At 43.6% G+C, this 23,377-nt stretch overlaps 1 protein-coding gene across 1 annotated transcript in view; it reads right to left on the reverse strand.

The window, feature by feature from the left end:
* The window catches only part of unc5a (unc-5 netrin receptor A), a 121,876-nt gene extending 105,049 nt beyond the window's left edge, over positions 1–16,827 (reverse strand). The window contains exon 1 of the mRNA XM_041944653.1: positions 16,737–16,827. Coding sequence (XP_041800587.1) covers positions 16,737–16,827 — 91 coding nt within the window. The remainder of the gene's footprint in view (positions 1–16,736) is intronic.
* Positions 16,828–23,377: the final 6,550 nt, after the last annotated feature.

The raw sequence follows: 23,377 nt of genomic DNA on the forward strand, positions 1-23,377 counted from the left end.
AGGGACCGGGCTGTCGTGGTTTACACCCACACCTTCTGCAGCCATGGGTGCTGATCAACATTTCCTGTGTGGTGTGAGAGTTACCACGGTGTCCTCTCCGGTGTCTCGTTTCGAAACCTGCCTGCTGACGGAGGCCGCACATGATGTGAATGTGATGATGTAGTTAGTTAGCGAATGAAATTAGGCGATGAGCGGGGACCAAACATGAATAAACTGGGGCATACCGGAGGCTGTCACCGTCGTATTAAATGACCAAAAGTGTGCGGACATCACAGCGATGTGCGTTTGTTGAACACATCAGTCCAAAATCATATCAGTGTTTTGGTATCTGGCTGCAGGGATTTGCATCCCAACTCAGAAAAAGAGCTCAAGACAAAAAGCACACAAACATATGCAGAGACTCTTCTGGCCATAAAGCACCTGTGGCCTCAGTACATAATGAATATGCATACTTAGATTTGATTCCTTACTGCACTATGAACACCGTAGTCCCGTATTTTTCAGGGCCACAGGTAAGCTGCTTAACTCCACCTCTCGAAGTGGGACTGCAGACTGAGGGATAATTCAATAAAGCGCAGCTCTCAGAAAGATCATGCCTTCTGGTGCTTCCCCCCCTGCAAAGCCACGACACCGCCTGAAATCTGCAATGACAAAACTGACAGCTGTTGACGGGGGACGCGGCATTGAGGAGAATCAGGTCCCGGCGCACAAACTCATCCCGGCGCTCCCGCATCATCGCAGTGACAGAGCTCAGGAGCCGAGGACTGACACAGGAGGGAGAGGGGATGGGAACATTAATGTATCATTCATCAGAGCTACGCACCCTGCCTCCACTGCAGTATGAAAACATAACTGTAATGAAAATCCTATCGATCGGAGTCGCTTCCTTTTAGACAAATTGCACTGTTTTCTCTGCCTTTCAATTGTTTGGAAGGCAAAAACCCAGGGGACATCGTCAATGCACCATCATGACAGGCAGACCTTGTATCAACTTTAGCTCCAAGCCTTCTGCAGAGCCTGAAACACAAAATTTTAGACACATGCACTGAGAAAAGGCTAATGAATAAACATGTTCAATAAGCAAATTGGCCAATCAAGTTCATGATGTAACATACAACTGACTCAAGACTCAAAACTGCAGTCATTTTACAGGCTTGATAAAATCATTGGTACAGTGAGAAAGGGGATTGTCGAGTGGATGTCAACTGTCGTGAAATGCCTTTTTGCTGTGACTAACGGCAAGTTAACATTCTGTTTTCCAGAGTGAAGAGCACCTCCCCCCCCTTAATCCACCGACATAGCAGGGTAGGCCTCGTGGTTAGAGAGACCATCTCTGCTTTGATCTACCAACACCCCTGCAGAAGTGTCCTTGATCAAGATGCAGCTACAGGAGAGCTGCTCTTGGCTGCCCCTGTTTGTTCACCGCTTTGCTGCAATGCAAACATGCAGCTCTCTCAGGAAAATACAAAAAAAGCTCATTTCAAAACAACGCTGAATTCTCGTGCCGATCCTAAAATTCTTCTGTTGGTTAGACAGCCCTCCGTTGTCTGCTCACAGAGGCCTCAGACTCATCAAGATGGAAATCTGCGGAAATTATCTCTGACATCATCACCGCTATCAGTGGTCATTAGGGAATGGACACACAAAGAAAACTATTTGAAAGTACTCCAACACAGCCAGTTATGTGGTCCCGAAGGAGGCTTTTGCAGAGCTAACATGCATGAACTGACAAGACAGACAGTGAGGGTGGATAACCATCTTAGCCATGTGCAGTCCTCCTGCGTTCCTAAATTAAAGATGGGGAGATAGCACAGCCACAATCTCCGCGTGGGATCTCATTCTCTGGTGAAGTAAAGGGACTTGGAGGAAATAGATCAACCCAGCATCTCAGGGGTCAAGGGTTTATTTAATGAAGTCATATCATGCCGTGCCTGCTCCTTTCTCTTATCATCGGGCAGCGTCTATAAAGAGGGGCGGTTTGAGTAAATAACCACTGTACTGTTACAAATGGCACTTTAACTGTTTTTGTTCCAGTTGTCACTAATAAAGATGAAAGACTGTACTGTATAAACTGTGAAACTCCACATGTGTCACAACTTTTAACTGACTTGTCTCTAATGCTGTTAAAGGTATACTGTGCAGGAATTAGCGTTGTGTTCCCTCTATGAGGCGGCTCCTTTATGTGAATGATTAGAGCTGGTTTACATCTGAGAGACGGTTTCTTCTATAAACTAAGACCAGACAGAACAACAGGATGATCCTATAGAGCTTTGCTTTTTAAAGCCCATCCAGAAAGTCCCAGTTTGGTAAAATCATTAAGATCTAAGCAAGGTGAGATGTTGCTGTTGTATGTTGCTCTCTTTGTCAATATGCAAAACATAATTGAACATAAAAAAAAAGTTAAATACACAAAAATAGCGCTTGATATTCTTATTGATATTCTTACATTATTTGACATTTTTATACCAGGCATAATATAAAATGATGGCAAGGTTGCAGCCCGGAAACATCCCGAACACAGCAAAATAAGACGAAAATACAGGGAGGGGCCAGAGTCTCTGCAGATAAATACACTGCCACACACTGGACTTTTGCATGAGGCTACACATGATTTTTGAGGAGAGTATTCCTTTAAAGAAACGGTCGGCCCATCCTAAATTTCTTTAGCGTGAAGCGGTTTGGTTAAAATGTAATTTCAGTTCTTGCACGACTGAACGACACGGCAAACTGAGCAACAGTTGCTATTTAAACCCACAAACTCTCTGACAAACTCTGCCAACTGGGGTGAAAATCTTAACTCAGAAACCTCAATTTCTACCGCTGCGCTACCAACTGTTCATGGTGAACAACAAAATGTGTGGGTGGAGACAGTGTGAACAAATTCTGTTTCTATAAACATATCATGAACACAACTTTGAACTGACAAATACAGAGAGGGATTAAAACTTTTTTTGGCTTGGTGGAGGCATTTGCATCCTCGCTCAAAGACTGAACGAACACAGAGCCATGAGGGAACAATAAATGGACATTTGAGTGCAGATGAGTGCGAGAAATGGGGGATACATAGAGCAACATATGCTGTGTGTCAGTTAAAAAAACATTCAGCAGAAATTCTCCTATCTGTATCTGTATCTGTGTCCGTGTGTGTTGATGGGTGGGGCATTTATGGTAACACAGAGCAATAAAGCCATGAGTAAAAACGAAAGAATAAGCCAGAATTGAGGATACACTGACACAGGAGCTCTGACGGCAATAACCTGACATGCAGGGGAATTAACGAGGGTATTACAGCTAAACCTGTGGGACTCTGCAGCATCCGCAGGGGGAACTTAGACACATGGACCGGCATGCACGCTGTGACCTAGGAAATAGGGAGGGTGGAGGGATAATACTACTCTGCCTTTGAAGCAAAAGAAAGAAAAACAGGTCAAATCTCAAGCTTCTAAATATCTGCAGTGCTTTTTTTTCCCTGAGATATAATTAAATAACTTTTAATTCTGTCAGAATCATTAGCGGCTGCAGCCCGGAAAAGAGAACCATTTCCTGACACTGGGAGGGCTTGCTTTTCCAGGCTCGTGTTTTGACTCCGAGTGTCATGGAGACAGAGATTTAGTGTGACAACGCTGATGCCAAGCGTTGTACTCCTGCGATGCTTTGCAGAAATGTGGCACATTCAACATTCTGACTTTGCACACAATATTCCCCAAGACTTGAATTAACAATGTGGAAAAACAGCCTTACCGCTCAAAATAAAGCAGGAACTGAGAAATGGCATTAATCAAAAGAGGAACTACACCAGAGAGCGCTTTTTGTTTCACAAGTCAACCTTGGACAAAAACAGTGATACTTAAAGGCAGGAGAAGGCTGAATCCGAATACTTCCTGCCGAGAATGACAGCTGAAGCGGTGCTTTACTGTCAATCACTTTTCTCCTGTTAGTTTGGGGCTAGATGTGCTGTTTATAATAACGAGAATGAACAGTAATGAAATGATTTTGGCGAATGAGCTTGTCTTTTAATCCAATTAGCTCTGGATCCAGCAGCCAATGACAATTCTTAATATCAGGACTGCTAGCAAAAAGACGAGGGGCCATAACAGATAACATTTTAGTTTCGGAAATCAAATTCAGCCACTGTAGTTTAAAAATGCACTTAATGCCGCTATGCTTCATCACTCTTAAAAGGTTTAGTGCCCACACCAGTTCATTTGCCTCTCAGTGACTCTGTGACAGCAACAAAGGCCGTATGAAGATCAAGTCAAGACACTCCTGCTGTTCAACTCATACTCTGCTGTCGGCAGCGGTACAAAAAAACATGTCATTAGATTGATTACTGGCAGGATAATGCACATTTGCACATAATAAAAATTAAGTCAGACGCAGGCGATTATCAGGAAAAAAATATTCAGCTCAGTCAACTGAATTTATTTATTTCCATGGCCAAAGGAAAATTACAAATTACTCTTCATAACATTTCATTCTGTTGTTATTCTGCATACGCTTTTGTTTTGCTAACACGGTAACCTTTTCTAATTTAACCTTGTGAATAAAAACAACACAGAAAATGGAAAGCACAACACGCTAACATTTGATTCCACCCTTATCGTTGCTCCGTGTTGACACGCTGAAACCCGGTTACATGCAAGTGAAATTACAGTCTGCATGCGTGTGTTTGCTGCGCTATTCATTCCACACTTTTTCCAGCTTAGCTTCGAGCACATTCACCCTATAATTGTTCCTCGGTTCATATCTGTCATGACACTTCTATAGGTCTGCAGCCACTGTCACAAACCACAGCCTGCAGCCCAAATGGGGTCGCTCTATTTTTTCCTCAGTATCTCACACAACCAGCCTTTGTTCCTCATAGCACAATCTGGAGATGCCATTAGTGGGGAGGGAGACAGTGATGTTTAGTGACAGCCTACGACTCCTCTGGTCAAGAAAGTGCCCTGAAGTCATCCGGGTGTCACACACACCCCTCCACTCTGCCTGAACACAGCCCCGGCTCCCCAAGTTCACCTTTGTTCTAGCTATCTGAAAAGGAGAAAGCTAATTGTGTGACAGGGGTCGGGGGGTGGGCGGCGCCCACGACAGCCTGAGTGGTGCCACTGCGTAAAGCTGCCAGGCCTTCTTGTCAAACATACTGCAGGAGAATCCGACACAAAAAATTAGGCGAGAGGGGGAGGCTCTCGTTTTGCTGCGAGTGGCAGTTTTTGTCTTTGTGCTCTGTTCGTGACTATTGTCATCACATTTAGGGCTGAGCTAAAAAACATGCGGAAATTCGGCAAGCGGCTGGGTGGGATGATAAGAGAGAAGCTACATGGCCTGTTTGCGGCTGATAACTTAGACTCAGCATAAATCAAACACCTTCTGGCGATTCAAATAATTTGTACAGTTGGGCATCATATGTTGAGAGAGGATAGAAGAATTCAGAGTAAAAAAGTATCATGCCTCAGTGCCCCAAAATGAAATGCCTCAGACTTGTCAAATCATATCTTCCATGTGAAATGCTTATGCTGTGATTTACCAGCATTACTGTATAATATAGAAAAGATTGTTCACACTATAAATTAAGCACAGTCACTAAGTCTCCAACTTTTCCCCCCAGCTACCTCCATCACAAATATAAAGTCATGAGGACGCATTTGACTCGCTCTCCCAGCGGCTGCAGAGTGCAGCCTTGACTCTCCTGTGGTTCTTTAACGTAGCCAAAACAAACAGCAAATCAGCTTGTGGTTCATTTGTGGAGAACGTCACATGGAGCAACACACCACAAACCACTCTATAGGCAGTTAATGGGGTCTACTTGGCTGCTTCACACTTGTGGGACCTCAGGCCCTGCTGTTTGCTTTAGGCGCTGGCAATTTCCACCAGGCTGTGGAGGCTCTATGCATCAGTGCTGGCTTAACACAAAATGGCAGCCTGTTACAGAGGATGGGCACAGATAAAGCTGGAGTTTATGTTGGGGGGGGAGTCGACACATGAACCGCAACCAAAGTGTGCTATTTAGCTCAATGCTGGAAACGTGTTTTACTGACTATTTTGAAGTCTCAGATGTAGTTTTACAGGGATAACACTGACACGGAGGACAAAAAAGGCAGCATCTCAGCCTCCTCCAGTGAGTGATGAGAGCTAAGGTATGCCGTTGATTAATATAATGGAATCTGAGAGGTAAGACAAGCTTGATAAAAGGAAAGCTGAAGGCTGCCGACGCAAGAAGAGAAAAGCGCCTTTGTGAGATCTTAGAAATGTTATCCAAGTAAGAAAGTCCTTTTTTCATACATGGGACCGGTTTGTTTCACAAGTTTATCTTGATCCACAGAACACGAGTGGGACAAATCCTCTCTTTAAAATCTGGACAAGGACTTGAAGAGTTCTGCAGCGCAGCGCACGGAGATAAAAAAGATTTTTTTGTGTGTGTGTGGCAAACGATCTTCTTAAAGCGATGACTCCGCTCTTGTGTGCAAAAGCTCGGGATTTTACAGTGTAACATTTCTGCAGGGAAAGAATTAAAAAAAACATATCGGAGGAAAAAAGTTGAACAATGACATTTTCAACAACAATCTGACTCAGGCAGAAAAGTTATTATTTAATCATTACTTTATTGAAAATGGCAGAGCAAAGCCATATGCAGTGTATGTTGCAGACCAAGAAATTAGAAAATAAGCCAAATTGCATTTGGCTTTGTGATGATTCAGCCTGAAACCAATCTGTCCGAGTTTTCAGTCGGGTGATTTAAAAACCAGAAAAATGATTTTTAAATAGCTAAGTGTGGACTGTCCAATCTCACACTTCTAACAGTGGCTTCTCCATCACACGTTACGGGGTGATTCAGGGACGTGGTCTGAAGACTCTGGCTCTGAGAATTTGTGAAAGATAGAAAATAAGGTGATTCATAACACTTGAGATTTCAACTGAGCAGCAGCAGCAACAATGAAAAAGGTTAATCATTCACAGAGAGTCTGACACTTTCTAACACTGACGAGCATGATGAGAGTTTGTGATGTGACACACACACACACACACACACACACACCGCAGAGCATATTGTGTACATTCACTGTATCAGTGAATAATAAAGAGCGGGTTAAACGTATATCCGGGAATCAAAAGCACAAAACTGTTACAGTGGTTTAAATATGTAAATGTGAACAGCAAGAGCTCAGTTTATGTAACACTCAGGCTGATAAACAGTGATGTCTGTCAGTTACAGGTAAGAGTAGGTGTTCTGTTTGTGTACGTGTCGATATGAGAAAAATAAAAAAGGTAAATGGAGGTGAAACTCTGGATGTAAATTAAGCGAGGCCCAGCAACAGTTACAAGTGGGAGGAAGGTGATTCGCATCAACCTAAATAATGAAGTGAAAAGGAAAAAAAACAACTATATCGCTCTTCAACTATTTCCACTTGCCTTGTTATTTATTAGTCTTCCTCGTTCTCTTCCTCATTGGACACTAATGTAGAAAGAAGGAAAGGCATCACCTTCCTCGGGCCCTCCAGACCCACATCACATCCCACTCAAAAAATGTCCCCACACCCTCCACAGAGAGCCTGCTCTTTGTGGATTAATGTGCCTTTATAAAGTTGTCATGTCTGGTAGAGATTAAGGGGACCCAGCCTTCCCTCCCCATGGCGCACCACATTAGTCTGGCCCAGTGGAGCCCCCTGGTGCTAGGAAGACTGGGACCGCGGGAGCACGCCTCCAAAAATCTCTGCAAGAGCCGAGCTGGGACTCCAGTAAGATAAATAAATGATGATAATAGTCCAGACAAGAAGACTAAAATCAACAAGAGTAAACATAGTTACATAGATTCTAAAGGCTGACAATGAGCCACACAAAAGTCAACATCTGGTGTTTCTTGAGGTCTTGTGTAAGAGTGAGTCTGTCAGATGGAGACAGAAGGATTTTGGTGTGACTAGCTTGTGGTTTCTGACTCTACGGGACAAAGCTGATATTTTGCTGTGTGGTCACCGTGCAGCTGGGGACACAATAGAAGACCTTTGAAATTGAAACTCTTGAAATCCAAATTCCAAACGGTCTGTCAGTTACAAACGTCCTCTCGTTTTTATGAGGAAGGACAGAGTCTCATGTCGTGGCCGTATGGGATGAAATGGAAAAGTACTGCATCCTGCTGACTCTTGACATGTCACTAACGTCAAGGAGCACAGATTTCGTATCTTGACATGATCAAAACGGCTACGGAGGGAAAGAGCTCGGCACGGTTTGCTCCGGCTCACTGTAAACTCCACTGGCTATTGTCACCGCAATTACATTTACAACAGCTGGCAGACGCTGTTATCCAGAGCGACTCGCAATGCTGCTCAGTATTCTTGATCAAAAACATAATCGTCGGATCAAGTGAAAACAGACATTTGGCGACATTTGTGACCTCTCTTGGGATGAATCTGTGATCCTCTCACCCTGCAGGACGCCCGGGCGTGCTGCAAACATCACAAGTGTCTGAAATGAAGCTAAAATTTGTAGACTGACTAATCTAACAAATGATTTTTTCATACCTGCTACATCCCAATTCCCATTTCAGCGCCAGTTAGATTGTCAAAACTGGAATAATTGAGATGAATAATCCTCTATATTGTCTTCATCTTATGAGCGATGGGATGTTCTGTACTGGGAGTAAAAACTTGCTACCGTGATTCAGAAATAAAGGATGGATGAAGTCATTAGAGGAGATGTTAACAATATCGTAGGAACCGAGCTCGGTCAGAGGCCAGCGTCCATTCAATCACCGCTTGAAATATGACGCCATCTCACATTCATTAAACAACAGCCACATCGAACCAATAACTCCTTACATCCTTGTTTATTGGTCACCAGATGTCTGCCCGCCCTAACGGCATGTTAGGCAAATTAATTAAAATGACCAAACTAAACTGAGCTTTGTTTTTACTGAATGACTGAACTGTGCCAGCTCCCAAAAGACACAACGGCAAAATCACAATCGATAATCTGTAAAAGCACTTTCAAGTCTATAAACAGTAAACCAGCAAATACACATGATTCAGTCCAATTACGTTAAAGTGGCATCTGTTAGGCCGGAGAGAAAGCCTTGCAGTATGTTAACATCATACTGTCTTTTTGACAGAGGAGGCTTGAACGCTAACAAGAACCGCAGTATATCTCCCACCCACCCACACCAAATATCCTGCTAATGTCAGTTAATATCCGTCAGCTGACTTAACCCAAGACCTGTTGTGCACTAATGAAAGGTATATCAACACGCCGTGTACATGGCTGGAGCTGTTTAATTAAAAATAAATGAGACACAAAGTTTGCCGGAACATGCGAGCGCCTTTCCTAATGAGCAAAGCTTTGTATCTGCCATCAGCACAGGATCAGCCCGCATACTGACAGCTACAAGCTTGCATGTTGGAATTTACACAGAGAGAGAGAGATGCTAAATATTCACATCCAGCGCCAAAGACCACCCCCGGGAGACACAGAGACATGGTTACCATCACCCACCCAAATAAAAGCAACTGTTATCACGTGACTGACACTCTGTATCAGCCTGACGACAGCTGAGGCGTCTTCACGACATCTGAGCGAACTCGTATACACCAACACGTCCTGTACATGAACAAACACACTGTCCCGTTTGTTTTCTGGTTCACTGCCCGAACTAGCCCGAGGGTGCTTTTATTTATTTGTCTTAATCGTACAGTACATCTAATAATTGTGTTTTGTGAGCGAATCCAATCATGCGATGCCACATTGCTGCGGCATCACATAATCACAGGTAGCCAGTGGAAAAACGGGCCTAACGAGCAGCCCACAGTATTTAATTTCAACAAATTTCTAATTTCAACAGTTGCTTCACAAGTTAGTCCCGTAGGCTTGATTAAACATTCGTCACTGTCAGCTTTTAATGTGGATTAAGGCAAGATGTTCTCTCCAACAGAATGGTACATATTGGATCTAGATGCCTGCCAACGTTTAACTGAACAAATCCAATATGGGTTTCTAATGATACAGTAAATAGTGCTAACAGTAGTCCAATACTTGAACAAACGTAGCCCTCTGAAGACCATGAGGAGCAAGGGAACTTTCTATATTTGAGGGATGGATGGTGGAAGAGTTTTAATTAAAAAAAGGAGCAAACAGGGGGAAAGCTGCTGTAAATGGCTCCTGATCCGCCAGCCTCTCTCTCCACCAACCTGTTAGTTTCCTTAGTGTCCAGATTGGTGACAGCACTGCATCTAAAGTCTAAAGTCAGATTTTAATCAACCATGTGTGTCTGAACTTTTAAAATATGGCAGACTGCATTTCCTAATATGCCAAAAATAAACAGACCAAAATGCCCTGTGACAGTTTAAGACTGAAATCTGTGTCGTTTCTCTGATAACTTCACTTCAAATCCAAAGTCCGTTTCTCTAATATAACTAAACCTTCAACATGAATGCTGCCTGGAACACAGGATTGTAAATCAGTGAGTAATTAACAAAAACAATGCCGGAGCAGAGCTGCTCTGTGCTCATCTTTTGAAATTCAAGCACCGGTGACAAGAAACTGCAGGTATGAAAGCACACTTTGATTCAACATGAATGCATTGTCAGAGGACGTTTCATACCGTAGAAGCCATAGTCAAGTGCAAGGTGTGCTGTTTAAAAAAAAAAAAAAAGAGAGAGAGAGAGAGAGCGTCTAGCCTCAACGGTAGCTGTGTTGTCATGATTAATTCTATCGGAGTGAGGACCTGAATGTGTTTTCTGCGAGCCTCGTGTTCCTGATGGCCTCGCCAAGAAAATCTGCTGCTTAGCTTTAAGCTTTGAATCAGTAATGTTCAGACCTCATTTCACATCGGGAAATGCTTTGTTTGGGAAAAACAATAGCACAGGGACCCACATAGATCAGAGGGGCTGCACTCTCGCTGCTACACATTTAGGGTGGATGACAAATGGCTCGTGTTTTGGGGAAATCAACTTGCGTGTGGCGTAACGTCGCAATGATTTCCAGTGACGACTTCGGGTGCGAGTGGAGGAGGAAGGCGAGAGAAAGAAGCCGCCCGATCCGACCCGATCTTTCAATTTGTTTCTTTACGCGTCTGTAAAGAAAAAGGCGACACCGATGACATCAGCGATGTTGTATCAATTCTGAATTATTAACAAGCTTGCTGCTGAACCCCGCGTTCTAACCTTACATCACACAACATGCTGTCTGGGCTTGAATGTGCCGAGAGTCACCGCTCTGTTGACTCAGTTGAATTGCTTGCCTGAGGCGTCAGTGCCTGGACACATACACATAATTAGGAAAGGTCACTGTGCCTCCTGTCTTGTCAACAAAATCACTTCAAGATGACAAATTCTGGCTCAGGCTGAGCCAGACCTCTCTCAGATACCCTTGCCAATCAAGCGCCAGCAGCGGTGCCTGGGTAGCCTTAGGTGATTTCTAATTATGTCTCTTACATTCCATGCTAAACAGGGCTAAGCATAACAATGAGCCATACATTTGGAACTTGGAGGTGTGTTTTCCCTTCAAGGTTGAGGTAGCAGACAAAAGAGTCATTATCTCGTAACTTTTGACTACAAGCTGCTGAAAAACAGCCTTGTGAAATTCAAATGAGATCATTTCTCAATAATGCAAGAAAGTGTTGAAATGTATGCTTATCTGCCACGAACGCACCACAGATGTTTAATGGACAGAAAATAACGATTTTACACGACGACATTCAGCTGATGAAATCCACCAAATGCCAGTTCGCGTCTAGTGACCTTCACACCTTTTCAAAGCTCCTTTCCCAGCGCATGCTCTGCAGACTTTCCACCCGGTCCACTGTATGATGAAGTGGAAGTGGCTTTCACATCGCTCCCTGGTGGCCTTACTAAGGAACTATTAATCTATGACTCTCCATATTGCATTCAGATCCGCTTTCCCCAGCCACCACCTGGCCTGACGTAAAGGCCAGAAGAGGACCCAGAGGACTGGACACTCTCTTATTATGAGCTGCACCAAGACACCTCTGGGTTTCTAAGCGCTTCCTCTGACAGTGACTGATGGCCAATTAACCATTTGGAGAAGAGTATTGATCACTTAGAGAACAGGGAGAATCTGGGAACATCTCCTAAGACACCACTATTCTCACCGTACAAAGTGAGCAGCCAGACAGCACATCATGTATACTAAAAACAAACATTACAAAAAAAGCCCCGACACAAATAGACAGCCTTTTCACACAAATACTGCATCTAAGGCGAGCGCACAGCAGAGCCTTCTGGGGGAGGAAAACTATACTAAAGTGCCTTTTGCCGACATTATCTTCTTCTATTGTACCGACTTGGAGAAGAGCAACCTTTACATACAGTGTCCCATATTCTCTGCTGAGGTGAAATCTTTACTCAGCAACAGATCACAGTGGCATGCAAGGTTCAGGGTCAGCATCGCATGTTCTTGTTCTCCATGAGAGAGCCAGAGAGATGACTGTGGAAAAGAACATTCGATTAGACCCTCCAGGAAAAGACTCAGCTCAACAAGCTCATCCCGCCTTCCCATTGGTGGCCCTTGGACATATGAGGCTGAGCGCGGGCACAGGGTGGTTGGCAGCGACAGAGACCCAACAGTTGAGATTGAGGGCAATCTCCCAGCTGCTGATGCAACGTCAGATACTGTGGCCTTCTGTGAGTTATGGTCCAGGCTCCCATTCAAACATAGGGTAATCTCATCCCGCTGCAGAGGTGAGAGGTCAATTTTTATGCTGCCTAGATAGAAAAGCACAGAGAGTGACTACGTTGCACCGCATTTCAGGAGGGAAACTGCCCGACTTCAACCCCTAAGCGCTCTCACATAGACCTGAATCATAGAAATGGGGTAATTGAAACAAAAGGCCAGAGTTTGACAGAGATGTAGTGCTTTCGCAGGGCCTCTGCACAGACTGCAGAAAATAACACCCAACTCCTCCCCTCTGCAAGGTTCATCCTCCACGTGTCCTCGGCAACGCCTGTGTCCTTCCTGTACTCCTCAAGATTGCCATTTGCAAATGATAAGCGCAGGGACATAGCCTTCTGAAAGATAAGGTGCCTGGGCATTTGTCACCAAACGGAGCGTGTGCCTCCATTGTTTAAAGCTGACCTGTGTTGACATGCACTGTTTACCTTTTATTCATTTATGCTGAACTATTATCTCTGCCTCCATTAATCACAGTAACTCGAACTGAAGAAAATACAGCACTCGGACAGGGAGAGGATTCAGTCAGTTCGTCTGTATTCTTTCATTCAGACAAATTAACGTGATGGAAAGTGAATTTTAAAAAAATTAAATACATTTGATCAGCTCCATCCCGCAAATAAGCAATTCCTGCTCTTTTTCATTGTCATGTTGTCCAATTCAAACTCTGCAAGCGGCGCAGAATTCATAACAAGCATTTGTGCTCCTAAGAAGTGAAATCATTTCGATTTTTTCCCTGCTTTTTTTCCTAACGTGTAATTGCCTCCTTGCACGATATATTCTGCATTTGCGCATCATGCTAATTCACTGGGTGAGCATTAGTAGTTGAGAAAATAAATAGTTTTATAAAATATTTCTCTACCCCGCTGCAAACGTCTTCCCGTTGTCTGCGTCATTTGAATTCATCCCCCATGACTACAGGGAACAAAAACTCTCTCTGGTAGTAAATTATCACTTCCCTGTAAAAGACCATATCCCTGCAAATACATGGCGATCATTTGCCATGCATTAGCTATGGGACAGAAACGAAGTGGTTTTAAATTCCTTTGACCAGAAGGCAATTTCCCCCAATAAATTATGTTAATTTCAGCTTTCGCTCTCTTTATCGCATTCTTTAGCGAGTCAATGAGGAGAGACAAAACTTGCTGCGAGAAAGACAACTCTGGGATGATTCACATTAGACTGATGAGACGTCTGGCAAACAAAATGCCTTATATTCTTGTGAGAAGAAATGGGGCCTCGTGAATTACTGTATTACGCAATAGATTTCTGCTTGTTGTCATTTGATGGCCATCTCCTTGCATCACCACACGGTATACACCTGGAAATTGCTCTGAGGTGGTAGGAAGGTGCCTGATACCAAATCCCATGCTCCCTCGCTGAACCAGACAACAATTGCTTGGCAACGCTCTCACTGGGCAGAGGGAAAAACAAAGAAAAATCCCAGATTTTTATTCTCTCTGCATGGATAGCTGGGGTTTTGATGGTATTTTCTTGAGGGAGTAACAAGGGACTAACAATGGGCAACAGATTAACAGGAAAGTTTCAAATAAACAAGAAACAAGAGAAGAAACAGGAGTTGGAAAAATCTGCAGACATGACGACAGGCATGCAGAAATGCATGTATGCAAATCCTTATGGAGACACACACAAGCACGTGCACGCACACACACACACACACACACACACACACACACACACACACACACACACACACACACACACACACACACACACACACACACACACACACAGGCTTCGCATACTGAAAACATCAAGTGTGCACACACAGGCAAAGCAGCACAGTTCTTTGTTCCTGAGGCTGAAAGCATACCGACCCCCTCTGTCCGGCCCGTCAGATCGCTCACAACACAGAGAAAGGGAAAGTGCTCGGCTTGCTCAAATCTAGATTGACAGGCCTACCTTTATTACTGACTGAGTTATGTTTCCCCGCAAAAAAGACAAGTCGGCTTTTGATACAGACGAATGCCGAGTCAGCGCCTTGCCTCTCTACAGAGGATAGCTCGACTGATCTCAGCTGAGACTGTCCCGGCCCTGATGTAGAAAGAATTGGCTCCCAAATTACCTTTGCGATCCATTTCTGGGACTATGTCCTATAAAAGGTAGCCTGTAAGCTGTGATGGGACCTCATACGGATGCTTGTACTGACCTAACATGTGACACAGAGTGACAGACTGAAACAGTGAGAAGGGCCTGCCTGGAAATGTGATACACAAGATAAAAAAGAATAAAACAGATGACACCTATATCTCTGCATGCATCTATTTTATGAACTGGCTCATTGCTATTCAGGGTCACAGAAGGGCTGGGAACCTATCCCAGCATGCATTGAGTGAAAGGCAGGGAAACACCCAGGACAGAGCTCCCGTCTATCACAGAGCGAACAAAGAAACAGACAAACAGCATCACACCTATGGGAATTTAGAGTCTTCAATTTGACATAATGACAAGAAGAACACCTCCACACAGCACCAAGGCACCGAGTAACGTCTCGCTGTGAGGCACCAGCACCTAACCGCTGAGCCACCACACCACCCATATATACCAGCAACCCCAATCCAAATACATCACGTTCAACATGCATCATAAAATGACTTGTAAATACCACCGCACTGCTACTTGCTTAGCTTGATATACGGCGTCCCTGGAGCACGACTGTTTATTTAATCCTGATATATTCATAATTACACACTAATTAATGCAGGAGAAAAGCCCTCTTAATTCATCATCTCAGCGTCCTGAAGCAAGAGACACAATTACACCAACTTTAACATGCTTGCCTTCTGTCCAAAGCAAGGTTAACAGTTCGGAAACAAGCGCAAGGCAAATGATGTGTGAAATTCTCGCGCTTTGGATGCTCACCAGCAGCTTCCAGCTGTGTGGCATTGTGAGGGTGATATTTAGCAGGGAGAATGACTGTATTAAAAATAGTTGAGAGGTCGAACCATGACGTGGTGCATTGTGGGCAACGGGGCATTGATTGAACATTGATTGCACTGATCAAATGGCTGGACTGTGCACCACAGTCACCTGTAACGTTAAGGGTCAATGGCCAGCACTCTGTTACGTTGGGTTGTCAAAAACATTTAAATGCGATTCGCACATGTATTGCTGTTAAATACTATTATTATAGGGATATCTTACAAAACTTCTCTCCAGTCTGAGCACTTCAGCTCACCCCACTGCCGTTGATTGTTTTGTGCATCAAAGCACATTTGCATGCAAGCGCGAGTGTCTGGCCAAGAGGCTACATCATAAAATGTAACTCATCAGTGCGAGTAGGTCGTCTACCAACTCCGTAAAGCTGTCACCGTACTGCGAATGCAGCAGGAATGAGTCCTGGTCGGGGAGAAACGTGGAGTCGGACGATCCCGGCACAGAACACGGCGCGGCCGGTCCGCTCTGCAGCCACACGGCCACCACGTTCAACAACATGATCGGTGGTGATATTCTTCTTCTATTGGAATAAGACTCGCAAAAAAAAAATAGAATAAAAAAAAAGGGAATGAAGGTTGATTATGTGACAGCATAAGGCGCTGCATTTATTGTCCACAGGCCCCTCTTGTTAAAACATCTCCTCAAAGTGCGGGTCGGCTCTCACCGCCTTCACGCAGGTGTAGCCCCAACTTCCCTGCCAGTCACGCCGGTGGGGGTAAAAAAAACACACGCTGGAGACTGCGCAGCTTCAATCAAATATATTAGCAACGCACGAGAAGCTGGACGACAGGAGTTGACATTTGCCTCAAGTTTGAACCTCGGCAGACATGATCGAGGCGGCACACTCCTCCCAAACGTAACCTTGGAGGTGAAGGCTAATTGGCGAGTGCTAGCAAATTACAGAACAATAACGACTGCCGACAACGTGCTCTGTCGCGCGCGGCTGCATTTCGGCTAAAAGAGAAATAAAACAAACAACTTGTCACGTGCAGCCTTTTTCTATGTACTCACTGCGACCCCCACCACCCCCAACACACACACACGCTCACACACAGCTAATTAACAGCTTCATTAACAGAAAGCATTCACGAAATAGTGAAACTCACCAGTGCAGGTGAAGCCAGCGAAGGCGAGCCAGAGCACGAGGAGCGTAGCGCTGAGCCGACAGCGGACAAAGGGGCCCTGAAGTAAGGGCATCTTGGTGGGCTTTTTTATCACCTAAGTTTGGATAGAGAGAGGAAACGCCGGCGAACTGAGCTTGTTAAGGTCCGGAGAGTGTCCTCAGTAGCACTTAACGCCTTTTTCACAACGCCCAAGTCCCTTTTTTCTCTCTCTCTCTCTCCTCAGCACATATCCCCCCGCCGTACCATGGCCATCAGCATCCCGGTCGCGCGTCTCGGTCGCTCAGAACAACGCATCACAGGTGTGGTGAGCAAACTGCTCCCTCGCTCGCTCGCTCGCCTCGCTGTACTGTATTCGTCCGGAGAAGCCGCGTATCCGCTCACAACTCTCCCCCTCTCTGTGTCACAGGGCCGAGGATGGAGGCAGTTTCAGTTGTTTCTGGTCACTTTGCAGCCCTCCCGCGAAACAGCACCTTCTCCGAGCGCGAAAAACGGCAAGAACTGGCACCGGAGAGGGAACATCTGCTTGCGCAGCAATGCTTGAGTGTTGAGAGTCAGCGAAGGTAATGCGCCGAGATGAGCGGCGCAGCAAAACCAGGAGCGGATCCTGCGTGCTCGCTGGGAATGGAGCGTCCTCAGCGCGCCCTGCTGTTATATCCCTTTTCTTAGGCAAACATTTACATATCTTGAATAAACCTAACTAACCACACACTGGCAATGCACGACAGAATGGAAATGATTTCGTCCGCACCCTCGCAACTGTGCTTTTCATATCTTCTGCCTTACATGAAAATGATGGATATGACATTCAGTCCTGTATGATAGCAATCAGATCGGTGCTTTGCATACAAATCCACGCAGATCACATCTGCATGCCATTGAGTTGCAGTTGAATATGCCTCTGCCTTGTCTTGGGGGTTCTTCGCGCGCCCGCTGCAGTACATCAGTGGCGGACAAACACAGATGAAGAAGCATGAGGATTAGCGCTCCCATGAGAGTGCACACCTGTCAGCAAACTCAGACCAGGATGTGACTTATGCTGCAGATAGCTTTTTTCCTCATTGTCTGCCGGTGTGAGTGGAGTGATTTTCAGGCTGTTCAGCCGTGCCTTGTACAACGCTGCATGCCAGAATCGACAGCAGATTATTAATACACTTCGAGGAGGGGGGGTGGGTTGAGTCTTTGTTTATCCATTTCTCCACTCCCTGGTAGTCAGCAGAATAATAAGTGGAAGCACAGATCTGGACCACTGTCTTACCAGCTAATTATTGGGCTCATGTAGATGGATGATTCCTCAGATAGAGCTCAGCTATTATACAAACTCATTAAGCCCTCTCTCCATCCAGCATCCCTTGCGAAAGGTCAAAGTCACAGCCACAATGACGGCACAGAACGTGCATGCATACATGCAACGACGCGCAGCCCCGCAGCCATCTAGTTTATGATCAAATCCTAATGGGCTCTGTGGATGTGAAGTGGTAAGCCAGGCAGACGAACGTGGCAGCTAAGAGAATGACTCAGCCTTGGTCACTTGCGAGGTTGCTCGTAATGATCTCTCTCATTCTGCTAATCTGCTCTGTGTCCTATCAGGCAGTGCAAGCTGGTCGCTTCTAGTCACAGTATGTGCCTTCTTTTTCCTGGAAAAGCACCCAAGCTACATGCATTTCAAATGAGGGTCTAAAGATGTGTGTATAAATGCAAAGTCAGTTATATTATCCTCTTCCAGGCAGGGAGTATAGCTGCAGCTGTTTTTAAATGAATTAAAGGAGTGTGTTTTCTTGCTGTGATGTGTTTGCTGAGTCAAAGCAGGGCGCAACCCTGTCTTCCTCTGAGTCCTCTGGGTCCAGCATCCTGCCCCCCCTTTTGCTCCCTCAATCAGACTACAATGAACAATCACAGCTCTTTGGGGAGTTGACACATTCAGTTGTTCATCGATTTGTGGTGTTGTAATTAATTTTCTCTCCGTCATTGGCTGGAGTTACAATATCCTGAGACTTGAAGCAGCTTGTTCTCCTGCAATCAATCACGACACCGGGACAGAACCGAGCCATTTCTCTCGCATCATCTCGAATTATTCACGCCGGCTGTGATCCGAAGTGGCCGCGCTCACTGACCGAAGAGTGAGGCGAGAATGAGGCTCAGCCCTGTGTTACACACCGTTACAGGTGTCTGTGTTCCCGTGTCCGTCCATAAACTGTGCAATTACAACATATGCAGCTCATAAAGACAACTGATTCGCCCGGTCGATGAGCATCGATCCACTGAAAGTGTCCAGCATGAAATTAATATTAGTTATTGTTTACAAACAACACAGAAGGTCCCTCGAGGAGGATGCAGTGCAGCTTCTGACTGTCTGCGTTCCAGCACACACTAGTAGAGAGAGAGAGAGAGTGGGTGTATCAGCTTCCATCATGACCACAGCTTCACAGCCTATTGTTTTGTTTATATCAAATTAAACTGCAATGCTACTCCAGAGAGATATAATTGACCACAGTCTCAGATTAAATGACTGTAAAGATCTTAATAAGCCATCAGCGGATTGCATATTACATTGCAAACCACTTATGAGGATGCAGTCCAATGAGAATGAAATTGAGGTTCAGATTTGCATGCCACAGCATTTTAGCCATTAATTACCATGCAAAATGACTGTATGATGATCAATAGTGTATCAATTTAATTAAATATTATTGGTATGGTGTTAGGAAAATTAATTAGGAGCTTAACAAACCCCTGCAATGTCGGAAGAGTAGGTATTACTTTAACATCATAACACCTCCAGTGGGTCCTCCACTCTCTATTACAGATTATAATGGATAAGGGGCCCACATCCTCCCTCCACTCTCCATTAAATGACACTGAATATATATATGTGTGTGTGTATGTGTGTGTTTTGTGTGTGTATATACACACGTGTATACACACACACACACACACACATATATATCTATATATATGTATGTGTGTGTGTATATATATATATATATATATATATACACATACATATATATATATATACACACACACACACCTCACCCGGGATTCATGAACCAGATATTAAAGCTTAAAGCACATGGTTATCTATAAGTACTATGCAAGCCATCACCATCAGTGCAATAGTAAAACACACAGGCTTTTATTCCAGGTTATTGTATCCATAGCTCTCAATACACCCGCAAGAAAGAAAAAAGATCTGCATAGCTGTGACTTTGTTTAATTAAATTATGTCACACAAGTGGAGATAAAATAGCCTCTGTGTGATCTCCCAACATCTTGTGCAGTTGAGTGAAGAGCAAAACCAAATGAGAGTGAGAGATGGAGGGTTTAAAAAACAGAGAGGAAGAAAGTTAAGAGGGGGGGGGGGGGGGGGGGGGGCGGGAATGAAGGAGCCCACTGAAGGTCTCTCATTTCAGCAGCACAGACTGCTGATGAAGCTGAACTTCCAATATCCCACCACTTCAGCTCTGACGATTTCTCAATTTTACAGATATGGCCCGAGAATGTGATTTGATGAAAATGTAAAATGGGATAACCTCCAAATCATATGAAATGGGCTGCATTTTATTCCATGACTATAAATCAAAAGCAGACACTCTAAAAATTAAAGTTGATTTGGTGTGTTTGATTCAAAGTACAACTCTCCTGACTTGGAGGAAGAAAGGCTGTCCTGTCGTACTCTTAAATTAAGATTTTCTTTTGGTGCAGATTCTTCATGTTCTTGGCCCAGGCGGTGTCTGAGCGCAGTGCTCCAAGAGTTTATTTCAAAAGGGAATTCGAACAATTTATTCATAGAATGTGTTTCCATCCCAAATAGATTCGTCTAATCTAAAACACTATGTGAGTGTTTGGAAATATATGATGATTTCATTTTCTCCCAGTCTCAGGGTCATAAATAAATTTGCATTCTGTCAGCAAAATGGACTAACTGACTTGTAATTCATCAAACCCGCTGCTTAGCACTTAAACAGTTCAACACACGGTAACCTGATTTTTTCCCCCCACAGAATTGCCTCACAGCTGTGTGCTCTAATGGGCGAGGAGGAAGAAAAAGGAGCACTTACATTTTAAAGACCTCATAAAACAATAAGATAAAAAAGAGAAATGAACTCTGTGACTGGCACATTTTCACGCGGACTTTCATTTTGAAAGACGTGCACAAAGGATGCATTTTGTTTACCGTTTTTGATGTGAACGCTGAGAAAGCTCAAAGACAGACAAACTCTATCTAATCACATCTGAATGAGGTGTGATCTGCTCTGCAGAGATTCAGTTTAAATGCAGCATCGGCTTTCTTTTCCCACTTCAAATCATATTAATTCAGATTCCTGTATGCCTGACAGAGAATAATATTAGAACATGTATAATATTAATAATATTAGAACCAGCTTGGAAACTCGAACATGGTGTGTGATCTAACTCTTCAGCAGACAATGGGTGACAGAAAAAAGTGTCAAACTGAACCATTGTTCTCACACTTCCCCCCCCCCTCCACCTACATTTCATTATTCTCAAAAAAAGAGGTTTCCTGAAATATGCTTCCTGGACCGACACTCTCTTGTTGTTTTGAATGTCACATTGTCTAAGCGGGCATTGGAGAGGAGACTTTGAATGATGTTGAATGTTTTATGACTCCCTGCTTTTGTGTCAGTCCTTCCCAGAGCTGCTCTGAGACTCTGATGGGAGAACCTCGTCTACCACTGCTGGATCTGACAGCGGAGGAGTAACTCGCAGGCTAGCCACACTTAACATTCCAGGAGCTTCATTTCATTTCAAAATGTGGCAACCCTGGGAAAATGTTGCTAACGATCAATTACGAAGATAATAATAATGATACATGAGGGGGGTTTTCAAAATCCTGCATTTGGATTCTGTGCTGTGTTCCTTAAAAAGTCCCATAATATTTTTTTATTGTTTAATATTCCTAATGTCCTTGACATTGAGCCAATTTGCAATCAGCAACCATTATATATCACAAGGAGAGGTACACTATCTGACATTATCAGCAATGGAAAGCAACAAAGTACATTTACTCAACAACTGACTTAAGTACAATGTTGAGGTATTGTGCTTAAATTTTATACTACTTTAAACTTCTACTCCACTAGATTTCAGTTGCTTGTTACTTTGTATATCAAGATTTTTTATATAAAATATTAGTTAAGGCTTCAACTAACAATCTTTTTCATTGTCCATTAATCTGACAAACACTTTACACAATCAGTTTCTGCAGATATAAAGGCAGAGAAATGCAGCAGATCATCACAGCAGAGACGCTACCATCAGGGGCTGGTTGGCTTTTCTGCTAAAAAATAAGAATCCATCATCAATATAGTTGACAAATAATTTTCTGTTTATCAACTGATAATATCAGTTCCTCCGTAAGTATGAGATATTGCTTCAAAGTCTACCCAACTGTATATAAAATTATTAAAATTAGCTGCAACATTAAAATGCAGCTTAATGCATCAGTGATACTAAACTAATGATATGCAGAAATATAGTGACATTTACAGAGGCCACTCTACCTCCACAAGTACATTCATGCTTATCCTATAATACATATATACGTTTGCTTACTTAAGTAACATTTCAGAAGTACTTTTACATTGTTGCATTGCTACTTTTACAGGATGTAAATACTTCTTATATCATTTCTACCACAGTAGTTCTGTGTAAATTTGCATAACCTTCCCTGGAGCAGGCTGGTAAATATATGTGTGAAGGTTTGATGTCTTGACATGTAGCCATTTGCTATACGCTGCAATTATGTTGACTTCACAGTAGGAAAGTTATATCAGCGATATCTGGTGATGTGTTCTCCATGCATTCACCCCGCATCAATCATTCTGTAACATTTTACACATTTTTAGCTCAAATTTCAATTCATTTCCAAATGCAGTGAACCACTTAATTAAGACCAGAGATGTACAAAGACACCTGCCTTCATGTTCAACCCTCCAAAACTATCTGTGGGAGGATTTTCATTTATAAAAGGCATGATAGATTACACTTTTGAAAATACCACCTTAAAAATGGTGCAAACAGATGGGACCAGGTGGACTGAAAAAAATAACTGTTTTGGTTGAAATTCTGAAGAAATGACCTTCCATGACTGAGTGACTGAAACAATCTGCTTTACATGGCTGAAAGTGTCATATAACAACAATAAATGAGACTTGCATTTGTCACATCACAACTCAATACTCTCTTTGACATTTGACATGCAAATAGATACAGTTACTATGTTAATGGAGTGAATGGATTTTTCCGTCACACAACCCACCCGGTTCAATGACACTTTAATTAACTACTTTCTGAACATATACGTATGAGCAAGCTCTCAGTTAGATTTATGCTGCAATTACAGTATATTCCTGCAGAAATGCATTTCTTGGAAACCCTGTGCAACATATTTTGACATTGCCTTAATGTGATCCATTTTTGCCTCTGATTGCATTCATCCAAAGGGAGTTTCAAAATAAACAGGGGCCAGTGGACGACGCATGTCTGTGTTTAAATCTTTATTTTGCCTCTCAGCATCTGTTTGTGAGACGTCCAATCTATCTGTCTGAACACATCCTTGGAGAGATGTCGGAATGGTATTGACACAGACCAATCGGGAGGCG

The sequence above is a fragment of the Chelmon rostratus genome, chromosome 9, assembly GCF_017976325.1.
Source record: "Chelmon rostratus isolate fCheRos1 chromosome 9, fCheRos1.pri, whole genome shotgun sequence".
Classification (NCBI taxonomy): domain Eukaryota; kingdom Metazoa; phylum Chordata; class Actinopteri; order Chaetodontiformes; family Chaetodontidae; genus Chelmon; species Chelmon rostratus.